Raw genomic sequence first — 25,883 nt, 5'->3', positions numbered from 1 at the left:
GTTATGCTTGATAGGAAATTGACTTATCTCTACCACATAGAAATTGTAATAAGCAAAGCGTCAAAATTATTAGGTTTTATTATGCAACAAGGTCGAAATTTTAAAGATGCCAAAACAAAAATCTGTCTTTACAACAGCCTTGTCCGCAGTCATTTAGAGTATTGTAGCGTTGTTTGGCGGCCACATTATTCTACACACTACTTAAGACTGGAGCGTGTGCAGAAAAGGTTCATGTGGCATCTATCATACTCAGCGAATATTTACAAAACGGTGGTGTCCTATAAAAAAAAGATTAGAACACTAACATGATGACTCTTAAACAAAGAAGAGAATTTTTGGACTTAATTTTTTTATATAAATTGCTAAGAAACAATTTAGACTGCCCCAGTTTACTACGTAAAATTAATTTCCGAGTACCACGCAGATATCCCCTATCAGCAATATAGCAATTACTATATAGCAGATATAGCAATTACTCCGGTCGTGCCTCCATGCACTAGAACAGTCTTTGGCGCCAATTGCACTATCCCTCGCTTGTGTAAAGTATATAATAAATTCAGTTCACTAATTGATATAAATATTGATTCCCCTAACACTATTCGTAAATAAGTTATCAGCTATCTAGTCAGCCAGTTATGAGTGTGATAGATTACTTTGCTCTGTTAGTTATAACATAGGTAATATATTTTAATTAAAGATTAGTGTATTTTATTTTATTATATAATTTCTTAGCTTAGATTTAGATTTTTGTTGTACCTAGTTGTATGTAATTAAAACGCTTATTACTTGTTTCTAACTATCCGTTAAACAATTCTCAATTGATTATTGCAGACTTTAAAATTTTCCATACTTTTTTTTCGCCGGTTTTAGTTTTTAACTCACTTTTATATTTGTAATAATGTATCGATAAGCGAAATTAGCATGTAGTGTTTACCTTTAAATGATTTTGCATACCCTGCACATGTAATTTAAATTGTTTAAGAAATATTTTTATGTAAAATCGCTGGTAGACCAATAAATAAATAAATAAAATATATCAACGCTTCTAGGGCTTATTTCAGAAATTCATATAACGTAGTGGTTAATATCTCTTTGATTCATATATTCATACATAAAGAACCATAATTTCACAACGAAACTAGTTTTTTTTGTTTTCTTTGACACTGTGTGCGCATTCAGCCACACAAGGAGTTACTCGGGATCTAAGTACTTTATATCTACTTTGTGCACGGTCCACGGCTTGATTCCTTTGAAGTTGTGTAGAGACTCAGAAGCGATTCTTTCAGTATTTTTCCCTACTGCATTACTTATTAAGACAATATTCCTGGAGGTTGTCTGATTTACCAAGGATTGCACCACAAGTACTAGATATTCATGTACTTACCTACATATTACTGCATCAACAAAATAAAACACAGTTTTTATAATTATGTATTTAATGTCCGTACATGTTTGATAATATTTTCAACTTTTATCCCTTCAACTTACTTGTTGAATGTCAAATGTTAGTCAATACGACTGAATTTGTTTAACTGAACAAAATATTGATTTACACCATTTATTATAATTTACACTAAATATTCATTTTGTGTTTGTTTATATTAATTAGTATTGGTTGCAAATGGTCTGTAGTAATTTAAATGATCATAATATGTTATCGGACGCCAATTCTATATTATGTATCCATAAATATCCTCTGATAAACTAATTCTCTTAGAAACAACATAGATAAGTACACCAAATTAAAGTCTCTCTAAGTAACGGATTATATTCGACAATTTCTCTCTAAATAATATCAACACTCATCATCATTTGAAATATTAATTAGAAACTATCTGAATTTTTTATCGTCCGCCATCTTTGCTTCCAAGATTACATTACATACATTTTAAACCCATCGTTTCAGCAGTTTCGAATTCGCTTTTAATTTTTAGCTTAGCAACTTTTGTAGGTCGCTACATAAAATTGCTATACGTGAACGCGATGTAGCATGGTCCCTTCTGGTAGCATTCACAGTGTATTTATTGTATTTCGTGCGGACACAGAGCAATAAAATATCTATTGGATTTGCTTAACTAATCGATAATTTTTTTTTTGTTTTAGCAGATGTTACAGGCTCAGAAATTCAGATTTCATAGTAAATATATGCCAATATCAACCGTGTTACAAGGATTACAATCTAATTTCGGTAAAACAGTGCGCAGTGCAATTATCTGTGTATCTATACAATATGTCTACATGGGAGGCAGTATCTTGGTGTCGTCGGTGTAATCGTGGACCGGCAGCCGCGTTGCGCGGTCGATCGAGGACTGCGCACGCGCAGACAGCGAGCAGGCGCACCAGGTGCCGGCTCCCCCCGACACCTGCACCCTCAGCGAGCACTCCGACGGCGCGTGCTTCCACCTGTCAATTAGTTATAATAAATAAAAATAAAATAAATAAATAAAATCACATTAATTGTTTTCAAAGAAAAAAATACAGAATAACATACATGCTACAGATTACAAATTAAAATGAAAACAAAAGGTAGCGGCTCAGCTTCTGTGAGTCCACGTCCACCAGATATAGATCACCAAGAAAATTTAAAATAAACTTTCAAATGTTGTAATTATACATATACTTAGTTTCATATAATTATGTTTTAAAATCTATCATACTATTTATTCTTACTATATCTAACATATTTATCTATTACATATTCAGAATATATCACACTATAGTCAAAAGTATCTATCCCTACTCTTTGCTATAGTCTTGTTTGTTTGTGTGTGTGTGTGTGTGTGTGTGTGTGTGTGTGTGGTGTGTATAATATCGAGATTCAAAAAAAGTGTTTTAGTTTTAAATCTTTTAAGCAAGAGTGTTTTAGATTTAGATCACCAGCAAGTTGTCGTTTTAGTAATGCAGTTTTAAACTTGAGTTTAAATGTAGGTGCACTCATTTTCCCTCGGAGGGGGGGAGGCAGATCATTCCATATACTTGCTGATAGACAAGCTAAAACAACCTCTAAAGTGTCAAGTTCTGTGTCTAGGTAATTTAAGTAAATATTTTGTAGAACTGCGTGTATCTTTCATCCAATTCAGTTTTTCGAACAGATATTCTGGCTTTTTACTATAATTTTTTTTTGTAGTTCTCTTCTAGCTTTCATATTAAGTATATTTTTCTTATTTAAATAAGGGGTTATGAATTCACGTCTGGAAATATTATAAGAAAAACGTATACAAGCATTTTGCAACCGTTGTATAGTTGATTCCATATTTTGGTTTAGTCTTGGACCATAAGAACTGCTACAGTAATTAAAGTGGGATAGCACGATAGCTTCGGTTAACCGATGACGAAGTTCCTCATTGATATAAGGCCTTCTTTTGAATAGGGTTTTTAACTTAAAGAACGCTGTCTTTATTTTATTATTTATAATATGTTGCACATACTTTTGCTCACCGTCCAAGATAAGTCCAAGAATGCGCGAATTCTCGACTATTGCTATATCAGTGTTGTTTATTTTAATTTTGCTCTGACAGTTCAGTACACTTTCTTTTATATGTTTATTTTGGATGATGATCATTTGTGTTTTAGAGGGATTTATCTTGAGACAGTTGTTTTTTGACCAGGTATAAATGTTATTGAGATCACTATTTATTTCAATAATTGCTTCGTTTACGTCCTTAGCAAGGAATGAGTAGTATAATTGTGTATCATGAGCATAGAGATGGTGTTTGCAGGGATGAATCTGTGAAGGTAAGTCAGAGGTAAATATGGAGAATAGGGTTGGGCTGAATAAGGAGCCTTGGGGAACACCTCTCTGTACTGGCATAGCAGTCGAGTACCTCTTCTGTCCGTCCATTCCCTCAGTAACTACCCTTTGCTCTCTATTCAATAGAAAGGATCGAAACCATTGACAGATGTTAAAAGAGAAACCATTGTGTTCGAGTTTTTTCAAAAGTAGTTCCGGTTAAGTTATGTAATGTAATGTTAATTATATTTTAAGGGCTAAGTTTGGAAAATCCAAAAGTGCACGCCTCATCTTCCACCATATTCTAATCTTAGGAAAAAAATACTTATAAACAAAAACAAAGATTCTATTGGCAGGCGAATTTTATATGTTTGTACTATGGTAATATCTAGATTCGTATCTATCGTACATATTATTATATTCTGGATTGACCGCCTGCCCCCCCTTAATAAAATCCTAGCTATGCCCTTGACTCCGTGCCGGATTAACCACGTAGTAATAGTAGCAATAGCCACGGGCCCCGCATATTTAAGCCATCTCTCTCAAACTCATCTCTGCGTGAGCGGAATTTCAGAATGAAACTTATTAAGGTGTGGTTTATCGAATTAAATTGAAGTTACAAAAAGGTAAAACTTTACAACTAAGAAAATCCACGTCAGACACTCAGTAACAGACTATTTCCAATATAGAACCACGGACTAGTACAAAATAAAGGACTCCGTGTCACCTCACATAACAGTGTAGCACCAAAACAAGCCGATTAACGTGTACATAAGCATGGCTATGCACACGCACACACACTACTACAGGCCAATAGGCGGCCATTATGAGAATTGTCATCGTATATGACAGATCAGTTTGCGTCTCAATAAAATATTTTAAAATTGCCGTCGTGCGTTGTGAAAAAGTGTAAAAACGATACTATATAAGTATTTGTGGCCATATATGATTATTTAAGGGAGAAAAAATTGTATAACTAGTATCCCCCATAACCGCACACACACACTAGCATAACGTTGGTTCACTTTACTCGTCCGTGTATAGACCAAGAGCGCTCTGAAAGAATTTGCTACGGGCCCCGCGTTTGCTTAATCCGGCAATGCCTTGACTTATACTTTTTTAAACAGATATCTAATTTCATTTGTATTCTACTTTTTAAAAGCTCCACTAACATAAAAATCGTTATAAAAGCAAAAAAAAATTGCTTTAAAAAGAAATTAACTTTAAAGTTCAATATCTCCATAACGGTTACGTTTCGGACACCATACTACAGAATCAAATACATGAGAAATAACCTGAACAATAATTTTCTTTAATATTCTTTACGTCTTTCCCTTTAACCCTGTTTATATCATAAGATGATAAATTTGCCATTTAAAACTATTTTTGAAGTATAACTTCTTAGGGCGCGCTTTGAGATTGATTTCCGCGTCTTGTTCAAAATAGAGGTTAGTTATATATTCACGACATGTTCACAACTGTCATAGTCTATCGAGACGTATAAATGATCTAAGATCATCAACATACCTGGCAGTGTACTGGACGTAGACTCTGCGACGGCATCCAGAAGTCATCACCAGCCTCCGCGGCCAGTGTGTGAAGCCTTCATCACCGCTCCGTTGCACCAACACTTCTATTATATCTGAAGCTAAATATGATATCTATCATTTAACATTTAATGGGCTTAACACGGCAGCTATAATGTATATCAATGTATCACACACACAACAGGTAATATAATGATACTTTCCCTTCATTCCATTGGTATACGACCCGACTTTTTATTGAGATTTTTAAAGATGTATCGAAATGTAAATGTAAATTTTCATATCGCTCTGTATCTTAAGATATGAAGATGTACATTATAGTTGTCGTGTGTGGTTTTCTGTTGATTTCTATGGAAAGATGTAATGAGTGTGTGAAGAGCCTTAGGCTCTTATTTTCTATTGACAAACAAACAGACACTTTATTATACGCTACCAGATGCGGAATGTCTACTACGCCCCTCTAGTTCATATTACACATTTAGTTCCCAAATTCAAAGTTTACTGTAAAGGTCCCTAAGCCCCGATTGCACCAATGACACTTTCAAACGGAGTTTAACGTAATGGAAGTCAAATGGCAGTCTTGATCTCGATTAAACACAAAGCGATTTCACCAACACCTATCGAACATGTTGACGTAAGCTGAGATTATATGTCAAAAACAATAGAATGTATCAAAAACCCGCCAAAACTATCATCGATAAATATGAACAAAATCAAAATTGTTAAATGTCAATCAAATATGTTGAACGTCCAAAATTCGGCGGTTACCATTTAAATTTCGCGCTATAACTGCGTTTAGTTTGTGTTCGTGAAGTCAAAATTGAATCTATAAACTCGTTGACAGTCGTAAGCTTAGTTTAAAGTATTCTAATCGCGTTTTACTTGGTGAAAGCGGTGCTAAATTGTATTTATCCGGGAATACTGTATCCTGCACATGAATCCACAAGAAGACTGTGCGTGGCAAGCAGAATGGCATCCATCAGTGCTAGCATATGTTCAGAAAGACTTACTGCTGGAGTGCATGACAGTGAAGTATGTCTTCCTGGTGTCTCCGTCCATCACGAAGCCAAAATCTATCACAGACGGCTGTGTGCTGATGATGGGGAACTCGATTTCCAGCATTAACGGTATCGACTAGAAATAAATTATATTCTAGGTTTATTCTCAGGTATAACTTTATACCAATTATATTAATTGTAATATGCGAATGTTTACAAATAGACATTTTGCATATTTTTGGTATATCCTCTAGTTAATTTTATACCAAGTTTACAAATTATTACAAATTTACAATTAATAAGAGCAGAAACTCGAAATTTATTGTCTTTTTGTGAAATATATATTTTGTTCACTTACTAAAATGTATGTAGATAACATTTGAAGAAAGATTTGTAATAATGTCATATACATGAAAGTTTTCTCCGTATTTTTAATAATTAAACATTTACTCGTTGTTCTTTAAATAAGGAGGTACAATACCGTTTGCAGTGATAAACATAACTTTTTACGTTGATTGTTTATATATATCAGAGTAACAATTTGAGTATTCATTGTTATACCATAATTAATATTTAATTACCATTAACAAGACTTGCTGTTTGTTAAAGCATCTCAGGTAGGATGTCGTAGAACGCCTCTTGGCATAAACCTGCCCAGGCTTTGGCCAGACCTCCTTCGTGATGACAGACACCTCCATAGATACCTAAAGTATTCATTAAGCATATTATAGATGGTCAATTATAGTCTCCCTATACATACCAACGACAATAATGACTCAATTTTACTAAAGATAAAAACAAATAACAAAAAAAACAAACAACTCTAACAAAAAATCTATAAAAGAACAATAGATATAATATGCACTAAAAAGTATAAATATAATAGCGTATTTTATATAATCTAATTCTAGTTACAATTATTGTTATTATTGGAATCGGTGTCCTCCCGCCGCGGCCCCGGACTCGCCTCTCGCGTCGTCACGTCGCGCGTGCGACTCAAGCACATCTCACCTATCACTATGTACGTAGACACAAACCTACATTTGCTGACACTGACCTAACAATTCTTCATTGTCCGACCTTTTTTCATAATCGTGTATTTTATGAATTTTCGATCACATAGAATATTGTATTATATATGTTTGATTGTTACTAAAGATTTTAATTACTAGGCTAAGTTTTTTGTTGGGCGATGTATAAGCTTTTACAACAAGATCCCAGAATATAATCCAGCTTGTTCGGAAGTGGAACGAAATTCAAAAGAATTATAAAGAAACATTTTTGCGGTAAAGATTACTATAACATCATTGAAACCACAGATTGGGAATGAAACGATCGCCCTCAGGTTATTAAATAATAAGTTTAAGCCCGCTGAGCTTGTTGCGCCCGTTCTTCTCAGGTCTGAGGCATAGTTTTTCGAATGGGTGGTAGTGTTTGACTTTCAATAAGTGATGTTATATCCTATTTTGAATAAAAATAATTGAATTTAAATTTACAATTGGACAGTTGTCAACAACTATGTGTATATTCTCAGTCATTTCCTATGTGTCATGAAAATGACTTTATTCTCTATTATTGAATCTACAATTTAATGTTAGTCCTTCAATGACATTTTAATTATCTTATTTATATTTAAAGAACATATAAGTATTTATGAAGATAATAAATATTACTTGGTAGAACCACAATAAGGTTATTTAATACCTTCTCAAGAATGGTATTTTGAGACACTTGTGCCGATGTTTTGATACCTCTTTACAAAAGTAAGGCTCAGCCACTCCTTCATTGGTAATACCCCACCTCTTGGCAACGCTCTTGTGATTCCTCTGGTGTTGCAAGAGAATGTGGGTGGCGGTGATCACTTAACACCAGGTGACCCGTACGCTCGTTTGTCCTCCTATTCCATAAAAAAAAACCAAACCATCACTGAAGTCGGATAATACCCACGTTGCACTCCGTCGATTAATTGGGAAGCTTCCTTAGACCTTTGAGCATAAATACGGTCGTTTTGTTTGTTAAAATGTTGCTCAAATGTAAAATTTTCTCATTCTTAAACAAAGATTTTCTGTGACCCGAGATAAAAAAAATATTTTTCTTTCGGGTAGGATTTCTTCGAATTCTTTCCCTTACCGCTTTGACCACGTAATATAGTAATAGAACAGTACTTTAATGTTCATACTAGTGCGCCCGAACCGACGCACGCACACATACATACGATTTACACGGCCGCTAAGCAATCTGAGGAAGACAAAACTATAGAGTGCCACGCCGTACACCACCGAGACTGGTCGCCGCTGTCCGAGTTAAATTAGATGCGTCGCGCCGTCCGAATCTTCATTCTTTTTGTATGTACCCTAGGGTTGGTACACTCCACCCAGACGTAGGTATAAATTTGAAGAAGACGGCTGAGTTACGCTCTGATCTGTTCTGTTCCTTCCATGGTTTGGTTGTACAAGGAAGAAAGTAACTTCTACTACAGATGGTGGGGATCATGTTATATGAGCATAGCAGACCTCTGCAGAACTCGCGGGCGGCAAATTGAGTCCCATAACATCAGCTCCTGGCACCTTCTCCAGGCACCGCATGTGGCACTGTTTCTGTGGCACCACCACGCTCCACGGAGCTTCCGTCACCAGCTTAGCTTCCAGACTCGCGGAGCCGGTGTTCTGGATGAACAGCTTCTTGCGTGTTCTGGGAAGAGGCAATTCAAAATAATATATTACTCCTTCTAAGCCATTCTAAGCTTTTCCAGATATTTAATTACACGTTATTTAACTAAATTATTACAATATTGTTTTTTATACAAAGATAAAAAAATAGCACGACGAATAAAATTTTAAAGGATTTTTGTTTTATTACGCTTAATAATGCGTGCGTACATAAGAACACACGCTTTTATTTTAAGGAACATTCTAGCTGAAAATAAATACTATGTTCTTCACAAAGATTTGCCTCTAGTACATCTTTAAATCAACACCACAACTTGATTTTATAAAAGTCCTATATGTTGGAAACAATTGAAATACTTATATATTTAAACAAAAAATAATAATTCATTAGCTTGCAGTAGTTTACCTCAGAACATCGTTCATTGGTAGTTCCAACGCTGACAGCTTTATGTAGACTCGAGAGCATGATACTTCCAACTTGGGCACTCTGTTGACCTGGACCAAGCTTAAAAACTGTGCAGGCACACCCGGGCGGCACCAGCATGGCCTGGAATTAAGGAATGCATAGCAGCCAACTAGCTTAATGCGCAATTATTTAACAGCCTAGCCGCTAACAAAAACGGCCGTCCAACCTAATACAGCCCTTCCTTTAAAAGGTATGTATAGCAGCCAACTAGCTAAACAGCCTAACCATTTAAATAAACGGCGGCCCACGTGATACAGTCCTTTCGTTAATTTAAGCAGTCAAGTGGATGGCTAATTAAAAGCCATCAGTGTTTGTCATTTTATGTTGACACAATTAAACTTAGCTTACCTAATCAAACTTGACCAACTCTAATCATACAACACTAACCATACATTACTGTCGCCTAAACTGGCACCTCAGTGTGGTCGGAATAAAAAAAGACAAGAATTAAGGCTGATGAAATGCTTTTTCATCTCCAATGCGATTGCGGTCCACTAATAAGAGTAACACCATCCTTGGCAACTACACCCTGCTCCCAGATGCTGTTAGTAACACTCGCGTCAGGAAGATGATGCGGTTCGTAAAGGCGACAGGTCTTGACGACGAGCTATGAGTGACGAACGCAATAGTTGAACTCTGGACGCGGTGTTACTAGGACTCTTTAGGACTAGACAAATAGGCACCCTCTCCAAATAAATAAATGAGATATAATAAAGATGATAATTGATAAGTACCATAAAGACGACGTAGAGACCTGGGTCGGAGTCATTAATCGAAATTATTACTGCCCCGTGAGGCGCTTTCATCTGATCATTTTCACAGTTTTCATACAGAGTAAGAAGAAACACGCAAACAATGTGTATTTAGATAAGTTTTGTGGTGAAAATATAGCATTTGGAACTATAAACACTACTTTATCCTGTTACACACCCTTAAGACTTTCTTGAAGGTTGCTTATGCTTGCTGTTAGTTAAACTAAACACTCCAGAGCTATTATGAACTACCAGTTTTGTTTGCAGTTAAGCAAGTTTTTTCTCGGCATGATGCATTTGTTTAGTATACTGCTCTCATAAAAGTTGTTCTTATAGCTTTTACTTTTTTGTGTTGGTACATTTATTAAGATTAGTAATCAATAATGAGGATTGTAAGCAATTAAACTGTTTGCGCCTGTTAATATTTTAAAGTTTCGACGCAAGAATTTTGAAAATATTGGCTTTGTTACATAGGAGCCGTGAACTCATATCGCTCAAGGTCGCAGGCCTTAACGTGCTGCTTAAATTTTATTCGCTTAAAATATTTGATCTTTAAGTGGCACGACGGCATTAAGGTCGATTATTGGCTGGTTATGCTTCTAATCGTCTATCATAAATATCCAAAGATTATTGATATTTACTAAAATATTCTTCTCAGATGCTGTCCATCATCACAACTACCACATTGCACAACGATAACAGAAGCTCTTCTACAGCTCATCGGAAACGTACCCAGCTTTATCGACCGGCACAGCTCGTATGATGACTCCGGCAGCTGGTATGTACTCTTCAGACGACTCTAAGGTGACCTTTAGTTTGGTGGTGCAGCCCCGCTCCAGCATCAGCTCTGAAGGTTCCACCTGAGCAAGCGACGAAACTTATTATTGATCAATTAAGAGTACATGAATGAAACTGAAGAATGATTGAAGAATAAGTTTACTTGCTGATAGGTGATCACCTCTATCTATTGACTTGACCTTGTATCCTGTATATAGAACAGAGAGCGGCTTCAATGCACCATCATGCTGGACGGATGGTTTAATACTTTTATAAGCATACCTAACAAAAAAATATTCATTTTCATTTTATTCAATAGACCGGCCACAGAAGAGATTCTGATTCGCAAAATCTAATATTGAAAATTTTTTTTTTTTTTAAGAAGCATACATTAATAGCAACCAAAAGTAAAAAATAGAAAATACCTTTTAAATATGAAGAGTTCGTTCTATAGCTATTTAAAAACACCAATGAGAGTTTTTTTTAAATATAATAAACTAAGGGGACTTTCAAGTGCCACATCTTTTTATGTCCGGGATGTTATAATTTATTTTCTTATAGGTCTCGATCAAGTATCAAAAGTAATTAAAATACTCCATTTCTACTTATATCGATATTTTTTTATCATGCTGGTAAAGCTGGCTGGGAATTAAAACAAAAGTTTTGAAAATATTGTATTGTCCTTGGCTCTAAGTTAGCCAATTTTAAAGTATTGATGAGAATTACTTTGCATGATTCATAAAATATTTGAATTTTAAAGTATTGTCTAACAACATAAATGCGATCCGAACCCAATTGAAAGCATGGAGAATGCGAACCGAAGCGGAGACATGCGTACCTTCAAGAAAAGCGCGTACACCTTCCTTAAAGGCCGGCAACGCTCTTGTGATTCCTCTGGTGTTGCAAGAGAGTGTGGGCGGCGGTGATCACTTAACACCAGGTGTAGCACGCTCGTTTATACCATAAAAAAAATTGTTTTTATTTTGTAAAATCAGTGTATCCAGGCCAAGAGATGGCGCTGCGTTATTTTTACGCTCTTAGCGTACTGTCGTTACATGGCGCTAATTATGTTTATTGTCTATAGTATTTACTATTGTTGTAGACCGTATTGAATGCATATTGATGTTTGTTTTGTGTAGGTGGAAATTATTATTCGTTTATTAAGTTCAAAAGTCGCCCTTAGAGTGCCATTCAATGATTACAACACGATAGTCAAGTCTTTAATAAGTAAGTTAAGTGAGTTTTTTGCTATCACTAGCTCCATCTATCATGTATGTTAAGTTATCACCATCGTGGTGAAGTTGCAGCGTACCTAAAAGAATAGGTGGCAGCACTTTCAATGCAATTTTTTTTCATATGCCAATGTAGGGAAGTGCGCAGCGGGAAAAATAACGCAGCGCCATCTCTTGGCCTGGGTACACTGATTTTACAAAATAAAAACATGAGTTGCACATCTATCTCTTGTAAATAGTATATTATCTATGCTCACTGCCCACTGGTCATAAAATGGCGGCTACTCCTAGCGTTTGCGCATGTATGTAGCTCACGTGTTCCATTTTGCATATTTACACTACTAAATGTATCCTTTATGTTATATGTTGTGACAAAATTAAATAACTAACTCTACGCGCAATTTCAACATGGTAAAAAATTGTAATACATAAAAAAGTACAGTTAGTTGCGGCACAACATTAAAAATTCGAGCTTATATATAGTTATTTTCGGGGCCAATCTCCAGATGGCGCTAGTTTTCAAATAGACAGCTCATAATGCGTAGAGAGAGCTCTCTTTTCCCTATATATTATTATACTCTTTGCGTCTGGCGTTCGATCTCTGTTTGACATCATACATACAAATTACAAATCCACCTAATCGTCAAATACAACTATCTCGCTCACGCCTCGCTTCACGCGCGACTTTGGTTTGTCCTGGCGTGACACGCCTTTTGGTTCGCCACGCTTTCAGTTCGCTGTTTTACAATAGCTTTCGTGTTTAATCAATGTGCTTATATCTTTCAATAACAATAATTCTCCGTTCCCGCCAAAACTATGGCGGAAATCTGCCCCAACCTTGTAGTACGAGTAGTCCTGCTGGCCACAGTCTGCTCCCAGGAATAGCTCCACTCCAGTCTCCACATCTTCCACCACGCTCGAGCTGGCTGAACTCTCCCGATACGAATCAGCTGGATACAAAAATAACGTTAACTCAATATTTAAATGTAGTAGTAATGTAGCATAGCTGGATCATGTCTTACGTCATGAAAGCAACGACCCTGGAGTTTATGGAGTAATGAAGGGTAAAATAGGGAGCAAGTGATGCACTGGGCGTAGACAAATGGTAACAAAACATTTGGGAATAGACCATTATGAATAGAGTGAAATACCTCTTCACTTGGCCTTGGAACGAAATTCTTGGACGAAATTCCAGTACTAGATAAATCATTCGGGAATAGACCAGTATTGACAGAACGGAACATGATTCGCTTGGAATTAAGTAGGACAGATTTCGCTGAGCGCAAACTCAAAAAGAGCGAAAACTGACAGCAAACCTCCAGTAGCTGACAAAGAATTCGGGAGTAGACCAGAATTCATCTGTCAATAACGAAGACCTGTTTTCCTTGGAATTAGTGACAAATATCGCTGAGCGGACAGCAAACCTCCAGTAGTAGACATTCGGGAGTAGCCCAATATTGACAGATTGGAAGACCTGAGGAAGTAGGGTAAACACAATTCTATGTTTTTGGATATTTGGTCGTCCCGTTCTGTGAAGATCATTTGTACTGTAATATTGTATTTCGGCCTGAAGGGCGCCGTAGCTAGCGAAATGAGTGGGTAATGAGACTAAACATCTTATGTTTCAAGGTGATGAGTGCAATTGTAGTGCCACTCAGTATTTTGAGTATTTCAAGAATCCTGAGCGGCACTGCATAGTAATGGGCAGGACGTACCACTTACCAATAGGTGAATGTATTGCTTCTCTCATATAAAAAGTAACTCTGTAACCTTTACGTATTCTACGTCTCAATTCAATCAAACACGATGGTCTTCTAGAGTGATGGGCAGTTATTGTGGAGTTATTTGACAAGTGGAAGGCTCCTTCCTTTGGACAGGATGCCGGCTAGATCATGGGTACTGCACCTTTTTCTGAGGTGAAGCAGTAATGTGTGAGCATTATTGTATTACGGTCTGTATCGCGTCGCAGTTAGTGAAATTACTGGGCAAATGAGGCTTAACATATTAATGGGCAGGGCGTATCAATTACCATCTGCTGAACGTCCTACTCGTAGTGTCCCTTATTGTCATGAAAAAACATCTCCATTCACTTTACGATACCTACCGACGTTAGGGTATCTCGACATTATGTCTGTCGCACTAAGGTAGAGTGAGACATAAGTTGCCGTTACATATCCTTATTTACTTCCCTTGTGTATTCTTTACTCTAGTGTAAGATATCATTCGAGAAAAATCCTTGGCAACAACGCGAGAAGTGTTTTTATGTGTTTATGCGTGACTCAGCGATCAATGTCAACAATCAGTGGGTGGTCAACACAAGTTCTATTGTAAGTAAGAAGTATTTCACTGCAAGCTGGAAATATCATCATTATAATTTCATTGAAACTTACACTCATATGCTGTGACGCAGGGACAGATTGGCGGCCGTACATCGTAAAAACGAAGATAAAGGCGGAACGGCAGCTTATCTTGCGGAGAATCTACATTTATACGACAGTGACAATTAAAACTTCAAGACAAAACAAGACTTTATCTACACCCATAATATGAATCCTCTATTAAAGATTCTAAAACAGTTGGCTCATTGCCAACATTAAAACTACCAATGTCCTAATAACCATTAATTCATCCAAACGAGTGTTGTAATGAAATTCAGCATAAGCTAACTGTTTCAGAATCTTTTATAGAGGATTCATATTATGGGTGTAGATAAAGTCTTGTATGCAACTGTTGATAACTAGGTATTAAAACACTCATTATCACAAACCAATATTCGTGTTTTAATACCCCTTATTACACAACAGTTGCATAAATAACTATAATTGTAAACTCTAAAATTACTTCAACATTATATCACATTAATCGATTTCTCGCCCAAGGCGGACGTCATACATCTAGATGGCGAATGATGTGGAATATTTATTATTGTCACACTAATTTCAGAAGCGGCTCAACTAAATTTTATATTGCTTTTATTAATTCCATGCAGCTTCCTTAAAAGCCGGTAACGCTCCCGTGATTGCTCTGCTGTTGCAAGATAATATTAGCGGCGGTCTTTTAGAAAATGTGTCTATGAATGATTACTTTTAAAGACTTTTTTATTGTAAAAATATACAAAATATTTCTTTCATTAATTTTACTCACCATTCTCAGTGACGATATACGTATAGAGTTCTAGATTGGCACGCGATGTATTTGACACCAGAACCGACCTCTTCGGATCCGAGCGGGTCATCCTGTACAACATTAAACATTTACAATTAAACCAGCGAGAAAACCTACTAGCTATAAAAACGTAAACTCTCATACAAAATTAATTGATAACTTACTAAAGCCGAGATCTATAGAGCGTATTTTTTCTCATGTAAAACTTAGCTGCGTGTAAGCTATGCAAAATCTTTGAATTCGGTTTTATAGTCAATTGACAGCTGAAATTATGCTGAGCTCAAGCTAAGACAGCCCAATGCAAAAGTCAAGTTCGCGTTTTATCACAATGAGCTGAGTTTTACGTAAGTAAAGTCTAAGCAAAGCCTTAGTTCGCTCTATAGATCTCAGCCTGTGAGAGGTCCCAACCAGTGGGAGGCTCTCGGCTATATTATTAGGACCACAACGGCGCCTATTTCTGCCGTGAAGCAGTAATATGTTAGCATTACTGTGATTCGGTCTGAAAGGCGCCGTAGCAGATGAAATTACTGGGCAAATGATACTTAACATCTTATATCTCAAGGTGACGAGCGTAGTTGTACTGCCCCCTTTTAAGAATTCTGAGTACTGCATTCTAATAGAGGCGTATCAATTACCATCAGCTGAACGACCTGCTCGTCTCGTCCCTTATTTTCATAAAAAAAACCTAATATGACTCCATGTCCATGCGTCCGCTTAGTTATTTGACATTATGACAGAGCCAGTTTTACAAATTTTGTACCAAAATTTATGGGCGATATGGGATTCATACTCGCGCCTCTCGGGTTACGTATCAGCGCTCTTAACAACTAATCCAACCGTCCACATGACGCATGTTTCTTAAATCTTGGTACGATTTACTCTCGAGTTGTGGCTACATTGCCTTAGTTGGTAAGAGCACTGGGACGTTATCCAAGAGGCACGGGTTCGAATCCCGCAACGTACATAAATTTTGGTACAAATTTAATTTGTTTACTTACTTAATCTCAAAAGTGAGATATATCACTTAAAAATAACAAAATATTAGAGTGAGTTGTACGACGGTTGCGGCCTTAATAAGATACTATAAAATCCAAGATGGCAAATTTCAAAATGGCGGCCATGAAAAAAAAATGTCTTTTACAAAAGTATTTAAAAGTAGGTAATACTATATCGTCTTTCTTCGGAAAAAGAAAGAGAGAACAGCAAAATAAAAGATGGAGAGACGACATTGAAACGACAGGCGTAAATTTAAGGACTAGGATAGCAAGGGACAGAATACTATGGAAGTTGAAGGAGGCCTATATCAAAGGGCACACACACTAATTCAAATATTTTTATTCAAAATAGGATTCAAAATCACTTATTGAACATCAAAAACTACCACCTATTCAAAAGAGACTGCCTCAGACCTGAGAAGAATGGGCGCAAGAAACTCAGCAGGGTTTTTTTTAAATATAAAAATATGGATTACAATGGGATATCGTACAATAAACATTTATAATTAAAGAGCCTGAGGGTGATTGCTTTATTCCCAGTCCGCGGTGTCATTAAGAAAATCGTTTATGCTATCTTTACCACCTTTCCCACACAAACGTTTTCTAACAATTCTTTTAAATTTCGTAACACATTTGTTTTGTACATTTTCTGGGATCACATTGTAGAAGCATATACATCGCCCAACAAAAGACTTACTAACTCGACCCAACCGAGTAGTTGGCATAAATAGTTTTAGTTTGTATTTTGTATTAGCTTATTAATAGTCTAAATAAAAGGCTTATTATCTTGTAAGTTGTACGATGGTACAGAATCCTTCATGATAATAAGTTACCACAATACAGGAGGTTCTCTGTTCCCGTTGCCATCAGTTCTGGACAGTAGTCTCAGCGGCGCTCCTACCACCTCGATCCAGACGTCTAGAACGAGCGGCTCCAGGTGTTCTATCTGAAATTGTTTACAGTTCTTTATCATTATCATCACCATATTTACTACTATTACACCCCCAGTGTGTACAAAGTAGCTATGGAAGCCCAGAAAATATCATTTTTACCTTGTCCCCGTGAAAACGTGCTCCTTCAAAAGTCATTAAACTTCGGGTTAAATATATAAATTATAAAAATTGAAAAACAAATTTTTATGAACGATGCGGGACTCGAACCCACTACCTCCGGAGTTCATAATATTTTGTTATTCAAATTTTATTTGTGTATTAATCCTAGAAGTGAGGGCTATCACTTTAAAAACATAACAAATTGTTTAGATTAACAAGAGCGACATCTCAAGTCAATATCCTAATATGCAAAGGTTATCAACTGTAAAGTAGATCCTGTAGATGAAGCCACAACCTGAGAGTTGAACAAAGCATGCAAGATTTTATAACGATGCGTCACTCGAACGGTTAGCTCAGTTGGTAAGAGCACCGGCACGGAACGCCGGAGAATGTTATAATATATCACAATACCTTAAGCAGGATCTGATCGTAGTAGAGTCCCCAGCAGTCTGCATATACGCTGACTGTCACCTGTAGTTCCCCGCATGGCTCCAGAACCGACCGGGACGCCTGGCACTCTATCACTACTCCCGGGTCCTTGACGTCGCCAGCCCATTTGTCTGCAACCATTTAAGTTATAACTACTATGAATAACCTGTATGTGCATTGTTTGTCCGGGGTAGTACTGCTAAAATACTAAGTATTATTTGTATGTGCTACCTATTGATAGGTGCCAAGTCAAATGTTATAGCAGTTACCTACACTCGCCAGGCGTGACTTTGAGCAGGATAGCTTCGTCTACAAGCAAACAACCCTAGCGGACAAGAACCCGGCATATTTTTTTACTCGGCATACTCCAATTCGTGTACAATTTATTTACAGCGTATGCTGGACACTTTTCTCCTATATGAGTGATTCTCCTTGCCTCTACCATCTACTAAGTAAAGGTGGGTAGGCACATTAAACATTAGAGTAATTTGAGCATACAAGTTTCATGGTGGAACTAACGCACGGCAAACAGCACGCAATGTCACTGCTGTGTTTGGAGAGGATCCATTTACGTCAGATCTGTCTACAGATTGAAGCACGAGTAGAATCTTGCTTGAGTTTTTCAGTACAAAACGACAATTTCATTCTTTAGTCCCTATTTGTTTGATATACTACATCATAACGTTATAAATTAATACCTGCATTAAGGGTCCTATTATGTATTCGGGGCCATTTCCTCACAGCAGTCGATATTTTGGCGGACAACGACGAAACATTTCGAATATTAATCGTTCTTGTTCTTACTGAGACAGAAAAGATTTTTTTTTATAATCTTCAAAATATTAGCTTAACCTACACTTGACCAAGTAAGTACTTGGGACTTAAGAGCTTCTTAAGTTATAAGATTGAAGACTTTTGATGCTCGTATTAGTACTCAAGAAATAATAATAATATATGGGTTTATATGTAAATTTATTTTGTTATATAATTTATATTGTTAAATGTTAAGTCTTATAACGTTAAAATTTTTAAAATAATAATTTAATTATCTGCTTTTCAAATATGTTTTCAAACAACAAAAACAAAATTCTAATCCTCTTACGTAGGCGCTAGTCAACTACGAGTTCCAGAACAGCTACGCCGCGTCGTGGGACAAATAGGTGTCAGTAACTACTCTGTCATAAATTGAAAATTATACATCATAAAAATAATAAAAATCTGTTTAAGCTTGTGCTAATAAAGCCCTTTCATATAAAATTTGGACCGCCACTCCATGCATAAAGACCCTGTTTTTTTAGTATAATTGCAATCTTATAGTTTTTATTCTTTTCCCTATACTTGTCGTATAAGACGGTATTATTTGCCAAATTTCATAGATTCCTTTGAGAATGTCGCTATCTATTTTTTTTTGCGGTAGAAACGGCCGTAAATAACTTAGAAATATGATTTTCTCAAAGAGTCTGTAGACCTGAGTATATCGTTTTAATTTCAATAAAATACCTCAACGTGTTCCCGAGATAAAGGGTCTTCAACAAAGTCATCCTGTAAAGGTGCTTTTTTTTCTTTTGAGGTAAGGAAACGTAAAAAACTCAGTAAATTAAATTTGAAAACAAAATTTATGAACGATGTTATTTTTTATGGAATAGGAGGAGCGTACGGGTCACCTGTTGTTAAGTGATCACCGCCGCCCATACTCTCTTGCAACACCAGAGGAATCACAGGAGCGTTGCCGGCCTTTAAGGAAGGTGTACGCGCTTTTTTTGAAGGTACCCATGTCGTATCGTCCCGGAAACACCGCACAAGGAAGTTCGTTCCACAGCTTTGTAGTACGTGGAAGAAAGCTCCTTGTAAACCGCAGTGTGGAGGACCGCCACACATCCAGATGGTGAGGATGATATCCTAACTTGTGGCGTGTCGTGCGAAGGTGGAATTCGGCGGCAGGAATTAGGTAAAACAGCTCTTCGGAACACTCCCCGTGATAAATGCGGTAGAAGATACACAATGAAGCGACGTCTCTACGCAACGCCAAGTGATCCAGCCGTTCACAGAGTACTGGGTCCCCGACAATTCGCGCTGCTCTGCGTTGCACGCGGTCAAATGGATCGAGCTGATACTGGGGTGCGCCAGACCAGAGATGACAGCAATACTCCATGTGTGGCCAGACCTGCGCTTTGTACAGCGCTAGAATGTGGGCCGGCTTGAAGTATTGCCGTGCTCTATTAATGACGCCCAGTTTCTTTGTAGCCAATTTGGCTTTGCCCTCCAGATGGCCACGGAATTGGCAATCGCTCGAGATTTCGAGACCCAGTATTCCGATACTAGGCGAGGCTTTTAGGGAAGTGTTGTCGAAGAGCGGTGATGCGACAAATGAGGTTTTTTTAGTGGTAAACGCGCAAACTTGAGTCTTCTGGGGGTTAAATCGGACAAGGTTCAATTTACCCCATTCCGCGACCTTCTCAAGAGAGGACTCGATAGAAGACACAAGTTTCTCCCGGCACTGGTCGACGATTTCCCGAGAAAGACGTGCATGGCCCGTGTATACGGCATCACCAGTGCTGTCATCTGCATAGCAATGAATGTTGGAGGTGTCCAACATATCATTGATATGCAGAAGAAACAGCGTAGGAGATAGCACACATCCTTGGGGCACTCCAGCATTCACGGGCTTCGGGTTCGAGCAATGTCCGTCGACAACGACCTGTATGCTGCGCCCAGTGAGGAAGCTGGAGGTCCACTTGCACAAGTTCTCGGGAAGCCCAAATGAAGGAAGTTTAGAGAGGAGCGCCTTATGCCATACACGATCAAAGGCCTTCGTTATATCCAGGCTAACTGCCAGGCCTTCCCCCTTGCTTTCAATAGCCGCAGCCCATCTATGTGTTAGGTATACCAGAAGATCACCTGCCGACCGACCATGGCGAAACCCGTATTGTCGGTCGTTGATCAACTGGTATACCAAGAGCTGACGGCTAATTATGCTCTCCATGCTTTTGGAGAGCAGGGAGGTAATAACAATTGGCCTGTAGTTTGCCGGATCCGAACTGTCTCCTTTAGTGAACTCTCCTCGATGTGGACTCAAAACCTTGACCTTTCGCGTTCCATTTGAGCGCTCTTCCAACTGAGCCAACCGTTCGAGTGACGTATCGTTGATAAAACTTGTATGTGTTGTTTAACTCAGGTTGTGGCTTGCACGGAACGAGAGAGGTCGCGCGTTTGAGTCCCGCATGGTTCATAAATTTTGTTTTCAAATTAAAACAAAGTCAGTAAAAACAAAATTACCTGTCCTTATTTGAACACCTTTGAACTGAAGGCAGTAGGGTTCCGTCAGCTCTGGCAATACTGGCTTCGTCTTGTTCGCGCACGGGCAGACGCGTGTGAACGGCGGTGGTTCCGTAACTGTAGATTTGAATTATTATCACTTTTATCATTACCATCATCCACCGGAAGACGTCCACTGCTGGACAAAGTCCTCCCCCAAAGATCTCCACGACGATCGGTTCTGCGCTGCCCTCACACAACGCATTCCTGCAATCTTGAACAAATCGTCGGTCTATCTTGTGGGGGCCTACCAAAACCGTGTCTTCCTTCATTAGCACTTTGAAATGTATTTAATACAACATAATTTAACATTTTTTACATACTTTATATAATTTTTTGGAATTATCTGGCTGTATTCTCGAACGGTATGGACCTTCTATCTTAAAGCAATCTCTTTTCTTAAAAGGAAACTTTAGCTGAGACCTTTTTCAGGTTTCAGAATCCTAAAACAACATACCGTCTCAATAACGCGGGCGAGACAATGTGGTAGGGACAAGTGCAGTTCCAACAAAAAAAAGTAAGAAGTATATAACAAAGTAAATAATAAAATAAGAATTTTGGACGTCTCGCCTTACAAAGTAAGATCTACAGTACGAGAGTGACTTTTACAATTAAGCCCTTTCGCTGCGACAAATTAGTGAAGAAAGACCTCGCTATATCCTATGGGCTTACGTCACCGACATACTCATGACTGGCGCACGCGATAAATAAATAATAAAAAAAATATAAAAATCACTTTAAGATGGGTGAAATCTCGTGAATTCGCGTCACTGAAATGCTTATAGCAGTATATCTGTAGCTATACAGCTGACGTATTGTGCAACATGAGTGCTGTGTATATCTTTTAGGTGAAATTGTATAGGTTAAGTGAAAAGTTCAATAGATACCAACTGATTTCAACTGCAGACACATCGTCTTCAGGATCAGAGCTGGGTCTCTTGACTTCCTTAACCGGCGGGATGTACACCATTTTGTAGCGACAGTTGCAGATGTTTTCTGGGGAAAAAAAATGCAAACCGACGGCTTTTAAAAATAGCTGTCAGACTTGCGTTACATTTCTAAAATTGTTAATTGCAAATTAATACAATTGTTTTTTATTTTTCTATTAAATAATTAAGTATGATTCAATTTGAAACTATTATTATTGGGTTTAACTCGGGTGTAGTACCTCGGCTTCGCTTTTTGCGTACAAATTTCATCAATACCTTACCTGTGGAAGGCTCCTTTGCACAGGATGCCGGATAGATTATCGGTACCACAACAGCGCCTTTTAGTGTCGTGAAGCAGTAATGTGTAAGCATAATTGTGTTTCGGTCTGAAGGGCGCTGTAGCTAGTGAATTTATTGGGCAAATGAGACTTAACATCTTATGTCTCAAGGTGACGATCGCAACTGTAGTGCCGCGCAGAGTGTTTGGGTTTTTCAAGAATCCTGAGCGGCACTGCATTGTAATAGGCAGGGCGTATCAATTAATATCAGTTGAACGTCCTGCTTGTCTCGAGCCTTAATGTCTTAAAAAAAATCATCGTAAAACTCTCCAATATTCCCCCTACTAAAAATAATGCTTATTACAGACCATTCTGTACTCTGCGTTTCTCATCCTCCAACTCGAAAATATCTTTAGGTGTCTGCGGCGATTGCTGCTCCGTTTCTTCTTTCTACAATAAAATTCATTTATTTTTATTGTGATATTGTTCAATCAGTATTCTAGCGCTTTTTCTATAAATCGTCTATGAGCCTTAACAATGAGCATATTACGGACCAAAATTAGAGAAATCTTGTATTCCGAATAGGTACATTAGTTCATTACAATGGAGTGCAATAAGTGATACTACCACATAACAAAAGACAATCTAGTGCAACAACAGTCAAAGAAGGCCAAACAGGATTGTTGGGTGTCCAGTTGATTAGCTGAGTCTCCACTTCCACGAGAGTCTATATGTCTATGTGAGGGACAGGTGCATGACAGTTTTATTCTTATTAATTGGAACGACAAAAACTTATCCTAATTTAAGACTTCAATTAAGTATTTAATTACTATCTTAAAAGTTATTCGTGTTCTTTATTCTCTATGTGTAGATCTGGATGCATCACCTGCATAAGTTTTATGGTTAGCATCGTTTCAGCCACCACTTTGTCACCTAGTGGAATATCCAGCACCACCTCGAGACCCTGAAAGTATTCAAAACAACTACCTAAATCAAAATTTTATATAATATGTTAAATAATTTCTATTAAAACAAACGGGCCGAAACTGGCCAAACATTGAAATATATAATTTTGTAAAACAATTGTGCTTTAACAATAAATATTGATTAACCCAAAGTTCGGTTGATTTTCGGTTTATTTTTGGCGCGTATTTAAAACCGCAAACAAAACTATCTTATGTCTTAAATGAGGCAAATCAATAATACATATTAGGAGGGGGAACGGTCGAAGAATAGACCCTTGCGCTGCTCCCACAATGAATGGAGCCCCAGGAGATCTCTTGAAATTTATTCATGATATAATTTTAAATAAGATTTGACAATTTTACAAAAGAAAAAGAGGCTGTCACTGAAAAAGACACTAACTCAGTATTTAGAATTTAAATTAAGATAACCCCAATTTTAACGCTGATTTTCAGACTGTGTACTTTACATGTGGAGGACAGGAGCCGTCGATAACATAATATATTTTGTGAAATAATTAAAAGCATTTGTTTTTAAATTTAAAATGTATCAATATTTTAAGTGATGTAATAAATATAAGTCCGTGAACTTTAATAAAAAGACATTGACACGACCGAGTGTTCCGCGAGTTAAAAAATCATCATTTATAAAATTTTAAACATCAATGGATAACGATTGAATACTTTCAAATTTCCTATTTGTAATTCTTAAACTTATGGCATTTAATGAGAAGTAAATCTAATTGGAATTACAAATACGACAAAGCAGTTACCTTAACAGCAGCATCAATTACAAGATACGTAGGTTTGTATGCGTGGGTCACTAAAGCGCTGTAAGTATAGAGCCGACGAGAGCAAACCTTCATACCTTCTATCACTACCTGCGATAAGTAATCACCAGGTAAAAAATTATTCGTTATTTTTCGGACTTCCAAATGGTGTTCCAACTTTTGGTGTGTTGCTACTATAGAAATAGGTGTGGAGGCAGTGGTGCCCTGGACGAACACACACAGTTAGTTATACTACTACTACAGAAATAGTAGTGGCAGTACTCCCCCGGACGAGCAATCTGGAGCAATACAGTTAAATGGTATAAAATGTAAATAGATGTATCAGAATGAATTCAAAAAACTTATAGTTTTAAGCGAGTAATTCCTTTAAATATATTTTGTGTTAGCTCAGAAACCGCTCTAACATCATGAAATTGAAAAATTGTCAGTATATTTGGAAGTGAAAGCCTACTTCGCCTTGATCTTGTTTGGGAAACCGCAACCGATTTTTTAAGCCTGATATCCTCTACGGATGAAGCTTTCCCTCTTGCACTGTTGTCGGTCAATTAGTTTTTGATTATCAGCAAACCCACCTTGATAGTATAGCTTGGTGACCTAGGTCTGAAATATTTCTTATCAACCAGAGAAATGTTATTATTAAGCCTATCAAATTTATTTTAACTTACAATATTGTGAATATTTACATTTACGAACGCAAGGTCAGAACGCTTGTTTTTTACCTAAGCGTAAACGTAGCCCGTCGGAATACAGTGAGTAAACACCCCAGGGAAAAGTTTATTGAATTATAAAACCTGGATTTCTGCAGAAGAATGTCCATTAAGATCTAAGTCGTTTGGCACAAACGTTGTCTTCAGTATGGCTTCATTTTCTGTAACAAACAATTCCGGATTTTTACTATTATTATATTTTTCTCGTGCTCTGGATGCTGCAAAGGACCGTTCCACTAAATTAAGATTTAGGTAAAAATTAAACTAATAGGAAGAGTTATATTTTTTATGATATATGTTATTTATGATATATTTATGATGAGTTATATTTATTTAGTATTTATTTTCCTTTCCTAACGTCATGAAGCATCATCAGTTCGTAAAGAGGCTTTGACATGGGGAGAAAAACTGATAACAAACTCCCAGCCCATCTTATAAATCATATAACAACTTAGCCTACTAAATATGATACAAGTTTAGGTGGCCTGCGCAGAACCAGACAAAATCCATGCATCATTATCCTCTACAGAATCTATTATACTATAGCAATCCATAGTAAATACTAAAAGTCAAATTGATATACAATAAACAACGCCGCCCATCATAATCGCAGTTAGGTTTAGTTGCGCGAGATTGGCTTACCTACTTCGTGCATCCGTGGGGGAAAAAGAAATTACGAATATTGGACGTTTACGATTGCGCAGATAGATGTCGGAAACTAAAACACCCCGCAATGGACATCAGGCGCATTGAGACGTCCTCGTAAAAATTTACAAGCTGTTATTTTTTGCTTCTATTCCTTCCAAGAAGTTATATTCGAGGCGACCCATAGTGAAAGCGGTTGGGTAAAGAAGAACATAGTTATTACAACTCATCCATTAATTTACCTACCGATAGGCGGCTGCCACTTGACACTGGTGGGTATTGGGGTGATGTTCCTCAGCCTGATGATGTAGCAGCTCTTGAAGCCCGCAGTCAAGGCTGTGCTAGGTCGGAGCACTGCACTATCACCAGATGTCTCCAAAGAGCATACCTTACCTGAAAAGAGAACACGTAGACAGTACATATTCCATTTAAACTTTCTTAGGT

General features: G+C 37.3%; 1 protein-coding gene across 1 annotated transcript; it reads right to left on the bottom strand.

The window, feature by feature from the left end:
- Nucleotides 1–1,522: 1,522 nt before the first annotated feature.
- On the bottom strand, nucleotides 1,523–25,814 carry LOC126973436 (uncharacterized). Its single transcript, XM_050820697.1, has 20 exons — nucleotides 25,686–25,814; nucleotides 24,879–24,955; nucleotides 24,070–24,177; nucleotides 23,221–23,298; nucleotides 22,703–22,784; nucleotides 22,019–22,123; nucleotides 21,089–21,205; nucleotides 18,511–18,615; nucleotides 17,795–17,943; nucleotides 17,165–17,273; nucleotides 15,316–15,407; nucleotides 14,562–14,651; nucleotides 13,009–13,121; nucleotides 10,895–11,022; nucleotides 9,351–9,491; nucleotides 8,789–8,966; nucleotides 6,857–6,979; nucleotides 6,288–6,411; nucleotides 5,258–5,378; nucleotides 1,523–2,403 (listed from the first exon to the last, which is right to left on the bottom strand). The coding sequence occupies exons 11-20, from the start codon at nucleotides 15,404–15,406 to the stop codon at nucleotides 2,235–2,237; spliced, it is 1,278 nt and encodes a 425-aa protein (XP_050676654.1). The 5' UTR covers nucleotide 15,407; nucleotides 17,165–17,273; nucleotides 17,795–17,943; nucleotides 18,511–18,615; nucleotides 21,089–21,205; nucleotides 22,019–22,123; nucleotides 22,703–22,784; nucleotides 23,221–23,298; nucleotides 24,070–24,177; nucleotides 24,879–24,955; nucleotides 25,686–25,814; the 3' UTR covers nucleotides 1,523–2,234.
- Between the last annotated feature and the right edge of the window lie 69 nt (nucleotides 25,815–25,883).

Source organism: Leptidea sinapis, chromosome 29 (genome assembly GCF_905404315.1).
Source record: "Leptidea sinapis chromosome 29, ilLepSina1.1, whole genome shotgun sequence".
Taxonomy (NCBI): domain Eukaryota; kingdom Metazoa; phylum Arthropoda; class Insecta; order Lepidoptera; family Pieridae; genus Leptidea; species Leptidea sinapis.
The sequence above is the reverse complement of the archived record's forward strand: the minus strand, read 5'-3'. Positions and strand labels throughout refer to the sequence as shown.

Excerpts from the sequence above, each read along its gene's own strand:
- LOC126973436 (XM_050820697.1), bottom strand. The coding sequence starts at position 15,406 with ATGACCCGCTCGGATCCGAAGAGGTCGGTTCTGGTGTCAAATACATCG. Across the intron at positions 11,023-13,008 it reads AGGACTACTCGTACTACAAG|GTGGAACCTTCAGAGCTGAT; the intron begins GTTGGGGCAGAT and ends TCGCTTGCTCAG. Across the intron at positions 8,967-9,350 it reads CCAATGAACGATGTTCTGAG|AACACGCAAGAAGCTGTTCA; the intron begins GTAAACTACTGC and ends GCCTCTTCCCAG.